Here is a 6000-nt window from a genome sequence, read left to right as displayed (position 1 = left end):
TCTGCCTTTGCGGCTGTTCACCCGTATGTCGACTCAGATCTCCACTTCTCGCCCAGGGGTGGTTTGCCTCGTTTGCCAGTCCACCATCTCGGCTTGAAAACCCCTTTTCGGTCTCCAACCTCCCCACAACTCTCTTCCTCTTCCGCTCCACAGAGGCACACACCAGGCCGCCTGCCGCCTCCTCCGCCTCCCTTCCGTTCCCCCTCTCCCTGGCCTGCACCCTCTTCTTCTTCCAGTTCTTCTTCCAGTTCTTCTTCCAGTTCTTCTTCCAGTTCTTCTTCCAGTTCTTCTTCCAGTTCTTCTTCCAGTTCTTCTCCCAGTTCCTCCTCTGCCTCTTCTCCCAGTTCTTCTCCCAGTTCTTCTCCCAGTTCCTCCTCTGCCTCTTCTTCCAGTTCTTCTCCCAGTTCTTCTCCCAGTTTTTCCTCTGCCTCTTCTTCCAGTTCTTCTTCCAGTTCTTCTCCCAGTTCCTCCTCTGCCTCTTCTTCCAGTTCTTCTCCCAGTTCTTCTCCCAGTTTTTCCTCTGCCTCTTCTTCCAGTTCTTCTTCCAGTTCTTCTCCCAGTTCCTCCTCTGCCTCTTCTTCCAGTTCTTCTCCCAGTTCCTCCTCTGCCTCTTCTTCCAGTTCTTCTTCCAGTTCGTCCGCCTCTGTCCCTGGAAGTTTCCCCGCCTCCTCGACTCCCGAGAGTTTCCTCCTGGACTCGCGAGGCTGTGCGGCGGCTGCAGCGGCTGCCTCCGCAGCCTTAGAGAGCATCACGCGCGCCGAAGCGCTCCTCGCCGTCGCTGGCGAGGCTGCAGCGGCTGCGCGATCGATTCACGCCGCTCGGGAGAATTGGCAAAAGATGGTCAACGAGGGCAGGGCGGGAGACGCGGAGGAGTTGCGGCGCGCGCTCCTGCAGCAAGTGGCTGACGCCGAGGCCGAGGCCAAGGCGACAGAGGACGCCCTCGCGAGAGCAGGTGAAAACACGCACTTGCGCGGGCGAGGGGGAACGAAAACAAGGAAAGGCAAGCAGAGGAAAGAGGACAAGCAGAGACACGAGGCGCGAGGTCTAGGTGGAGATACAGAGAGACCATGAGTTGATCATGCCAGAGAAGACCGCCCGAGACGCTCTCGTTGGGGCAATCCCGAGGAAGCAGAGGCAACGGGTTTGCGCGTCGTGGTGCAGAAAGAAAAATAGATACGTCTTTCGACTTACGCACATACTCACAGGCATGCAAATATATATATATATATATATAATATGCATATGAGTATATGCACATACTCCTCTGTGGAAGACGTACACAAATACACATGTACCGGTGTGTGTAGGCAAAAGGATTGGCGGTTTTGTGTCCAAGGTATCGTGGAGACGTTCCTGCGCGGGCTGTCCGAGCACCACTGCTTTCAGGTGCGCTCGGAAGTCGATCAGAAGTGCCTCCGCCATCGCGCCGAGATCTGTGGCTGCTTTCCCTCTCGTCGAGTCTTCCGTTTGTCGGTTTCGGCCTCGTGGACAACTGCGTCATGATTGTGGCAGGCGACTTGGTGAGCAGAGTGCAAAGGGGTGCGCATGCGCGGAAAGCACTGACTTGTTTTTGCAACTCTACGTCGCTGTGTGTGCGCGCTCTTTCTATCGCGTCTCGGCGTTCTGCGCGTGTGCCCTCGTCGTGGCATCTAGCCAGGGAGCAGACGAGCTTCTCTCTCGGCGAAGAGACACTGCAAATTCACCTCCCAGAGGTGTGGACGTTCGCTGCGCAACACGTACGCTCTCCCGTCAAGGGGAACTTCATATCCCTCCTTTTCCCCTTTCCATTTTCCGGTCGCGTTTTTGCACTGCCCGCCTTTCGAAATCTTCGGCCCTCGCGAGAGCCTCTCTCTTCGTTCTCGTCTTCTCTTCCATTCGTTCCTTCTTCTCTTTGTTCTTCCTTGCCTTCATATCTTTCTCTCCCCGGCTCCTCAGTTCGACACAACTTTATGCGTGACTCTCGGCTTCACCACCATGGCGGCGGCCGCTCTGGGCAACTGGATCTCCGACTTGATGGGTCTGTGGCTGGGTTCTCGGATCGAGGCTCTCAGCTCTCGGCTTCTCCCTATCCCGAAACCGGGGTAGGCGAAGCAGACAAAAGAGAAGTGAAGGAAAAACCAATGCGATGCGGACGAAGCGACAGGGGCTGCGAAGGGAAAGTCAAGGAAGAAGAGCGACAAAAAAAGAGAACTCCCACATGTTCCATGCTTTTTTACGCGCGAGAAAAAGTTCCATTGGTCTTCAGCCTGCTTGTTGAGGAGAGCCCAGATCACGAGACTGGTCGGGTGTTGTAGACGGTTCTGGCCTGTGTGGGAGAACAAGATGCACAGACCTCTTCGTTCTTTCGTGTCCCGTTTTCTTCCCTCTGTATTCTCCGGCCTTTCCTCAGAGGGGAAGGGGAACGCTGTGGTTTCTTGTCTTGTGTTCTCGTTGTTTCCGTCTCTTCTCTCGTCTCAGCTTAACACCGGAACAGCGCGAGAGCCCCATATGCCGCCAGCACTACTACATTGGGACTGGTATCGGGATTTCGATCGGGTGTCTCCTCGGTATGTCTCTCCTCTTCGTCTCGATCTCTGTCTTTCTCAATCTCTTTTTCTTTCCCTTTATTTCATTCCCTTTCCATTTCTTTCTCTCTTTATCTCATCCGGTTTCACTCTTCCTCTATCGCGTGGGAAAGCACAGCAAAGCGACTCCCGAATAGACACGCTGGCGCACAGAAGCGCAGCACCGCCGCTTTTCTGATTCTGTTCTTCTACCTCTCTGTTTTCTTCTTCTTCCTTCTTCTTTCGTATTCTTCTCTGCGTTCTTCTTCTACCTCCTCCGTTCTTGTTCTCCGTCTCTGTGTTCTCCCCTCTCCCTGTTCTCCGCCCTCTCGCCTCGTTTCTGCCTTTCTCGTCTGTGCACTTTTTTTCTCTTTTTTCGCTGTCCGGCGCTCGCAACGCAGGCATGACACCTCTCCTTTTCCTCGACACCAAGGAAGGCGAGAGAAGAAAGCAACAGAGAGAACATGCGCGCGTGCTACACTCAGAAGTCGCTGCAGCACTCCAGAACTACCTCCAGGCTGAGCGCGTCGTCCTCTACCTCTTGGACTCCACCGACAATACGCTCTATACGCTTGTAGATGGCCAGCGCGTCTGTGTACCCGTAGGCCATACATATTACATCCGAATGCAAAAAAGTGGGTGTAGGTGTTCAGGTGTAGGCTTTCCATGCCACTCACGCAGACGACTCTCTGGAATTCCATCGAAACCTGTGGTAGCTGGTCTATGCGCAAGCTCCCCTAAACAAGCGAGTACATATACAAAATATTTTGCGCCTAGTCCCCTAGGTAAACATATTCAAGCCTGGAAGCGGTTGTATATCCGTCGAGCCACGATCAAGGTTCACTATCATATATATATATATATATATATATATGCATATACATTTACATGCATATATATGCATATATCTATGCAAATGTGCACATACGTTTTATGTAAGAGGGTCTGTATATGTTTTCAGTCTCACGTAGGCACTCCCGGCGTTGTGTTCGAGACCGGCAAACTCATCAGTTGGGAAGGGAGGCATGTGAAGGACACCCAGGAAACAAACGGGGGACCTTTATCAGAGCGAGAGAAATCAGTTTCTCTCTCTTCTCTGTCGTCTCTCCTCATCGCTTCCCCTCTCTGTGCAATCATCAACGATAATTACAGCGATCGTAGTTCTTCTTCATCTCCTTCTTCGTCTCCTTCTTCTCCGTCTTCCTCTTCTTCGTCTTCTTCTTCTCCGTCCTCCTCTTCTTCATCTTCCTCTTCTTCGTCTTCCTCTTCTTCGTCTCCTTCGTCCTCCTCTTCTTCGTCTCCTTCTTCTCCGTCTTCCTCTCCATCGTCTTCCTCTTCTTCCGTTCGTGCTTCTGTTTCTTCACTTCCGTGTGCTGTATCCCCACCTGAGACGAGAGAGGAGAAGACATCCGGGGTGGAGGAAGATGCGGAACGGGCGTATTTGATCTCTCCACTTCTTTCAGCTTTCTCTGCGTTTTGGAGCCGCGTCCGAGGGCGAGTAGACACGGCTACGGGAGACACGGAAAAGCGAGAGAAAGAGGAGACAGAACCCCGCCCTTCGATTGGACAGAGGACAGACGCGGGAGGGACAGAATCCGCACACGAGGGCAAAGCAGATGGACAGAAGGCGCCGAAGGCTAAGACTGATAACGAAGCACACAAGAACGGTGAAGCTTCTTCACTTCCCTTTCCGGGTGTACATACACCCTCCGGCGCGTCGGAAGTGAGGCACGTCTTGGCGGCCCCTGTGTTTGGGTTTGAGGTAAGTGAAGGGTCGGAACTCGACTCTTGGGCTCTTTACGACAGACCCCCAGAGAAGACACCAGTCGTTTGCTGCTGTTTCCTCCGATGGGAGACAGTGACCGGCAGAGAGAGGGAGTTTCAGTTCGCCTCGTCAGTCCCCGAGAGACAACGAGGGAGACCGCGAGGCACAAAAAGTCTGATGCTGAGACCGGGGAAAGGCCCAGCTCTTTACCATGGAAACGGTCCATGTGCAGAGAGAGCTGAGAACAGAGGCCAGAGCGCTCTTCGTTCCCTGTCGCCTCTGCGTTTTGGGAGACACAATAACGTGTTTTCTTCTCGCTTCATTTCACGTGTTTCTCCCGGCTCTCGAACGCAAAAAGAAACACTCTAGGCGATTCGTTCACACTGCAATCTTTTTTCTGGAAGGCGTTCGCTGCCGCGCTCGGGCGTCGAAAGAGCAACTGGCATCAGCGTATGCATGTGGAGCCATGTGGAGAGTCGGAGAGCGCGTTCCTTAATTTCTTCGTTGCTTTTTCCGCGTTACAGGGGAACATCATCGGCGTCATAGAGGTGATTAACCCCATCCGGCGGTCTCGCTTCAGCCGACAGGACCGAGACTTCCTCATCTCCATATGTCCCCATATTGCAGTTGAAGTCGAAGGTCACCAACATCTCACCAAGATCCTCGAGTAAGCGACGTGGCGTGTGCCGATTCTTTTCCTGCATTGCCTGGGTTCCAATTTCGAAGCTCTGAAGACGTGGTTCGCTCTGGCAAGAGGATACGGGTCTTCGCAGGTTTCGACACCGGAATAGCGGGGGCGTGTCTGGGGACTGACGCGGAAAGTTGGGTTTGTGGCTGCTTTTTTGGGGTCTTTCCTCTCGCTTCAAAAAAGAGGAAACGGTTCCCTCCCCGAAGGGCTGACTTCGTTTGCCGCTCGAAGTTCGTTGGCTTCCCTTTCTTCTGCCCACGTCCACAGCGCTGGCCTCGTTTCTGTTTTCTCAGATTGTGTCGGAAGCAGGCGGCTAGCCGAGAGAAGGCGACGCCCGTGAGCGACCGCGAGGTTGACGACGAAAGTTGGCTCGAACCCCAAAACGACATGTAGCTGTCCTGAGGAAGACGAAGGACGAGAGGGTCATGGACTCCGTGTCCACTCTCTCTTTTTCACACAGCGGTGCTCTTTCTCCGCCTGCTCGGCGTTTTTCCCAATGTAACGTTGTCTTTTTTTGTTGAAGTCTCGACAGACATCACTGGAATCTCATGTGTTTTCAGGAGCACACACACTTGATATATATATGTATATATATATATATTTATTTATTATATGGATCATTTATGGCGGCCTACGGACACGCCCCCGAAAACCACCTTGCGGTGCGGGACCTGACGAAGATTGTGCGAGTACTCGCTACGCGTGCATGGACCCAAGCGTCCGTACGGCGGACTGTGTTTTTTTGCAAATAGACAGCCACGTCGATGCGTGGGTAGACTCCTATGAGCTCTGCGATTCTGCGAGCATGTATATATATATATATATATATATATGCATACGTGCACGTCTGATTTCCGTTAGTAGTTTGGTTTGAACGGGAACACGTCAGCGGAGAGTTTTGTCCGCTGCGTTTGTGCTTCTGAGTGGCTCATGCACCCTGCACTGACATGTCTGTACAGTCCGTCAGAACTCGGCAGCAGTCCGGTTTACAGACTTCCTCTTCC

The 6000-nt window shown here is 53.0% G+C and overlaps 1 protein-coding gene across 1 annotated transcript; it reads left to right on the top strand.

Annotated features, from left to right (window-relative positions):
- Positions 1-1499: 1499 nt before the first annotated feature.
- On the top strand, positions 1500-5389 carry NCLIV_050560 (LOC100145439 protein, related; the record flags this gene model as incomplete). Its single annotated transcript, XM_003884609.1, has 7 exons — positions 1500-1520; positions 1936-2081; positions 2458-2546; positions 2945-3144; positions 3505-4305; positions 4833-4975; positions 5290-5389. 7 exons carry the CDS (start codon positions 1500-1502, stop codon positions 5387-5389), a joined length of 1500 nt encoding a protein of 499 aa, XP_003884658.1.
- Between the last annotated feature and the right edge of the window lie 611 nt (positions 5390-6000).

This window comes from Neospora caninum, chromosome X, assembly GCF_000208865.1.
Source record: "Neospora caninum Liverpool complete genome, chromosome X".
Taxonomy (NCBI): Eukaryota; Apicomplexa; class Conoidasida; order Eucoccidiorida; family Sarcocystidae; genus Neospora; species Neospora caninum.
This window is presented reverse-complemented; position numbering and strand designations above follow the sequence as displayed.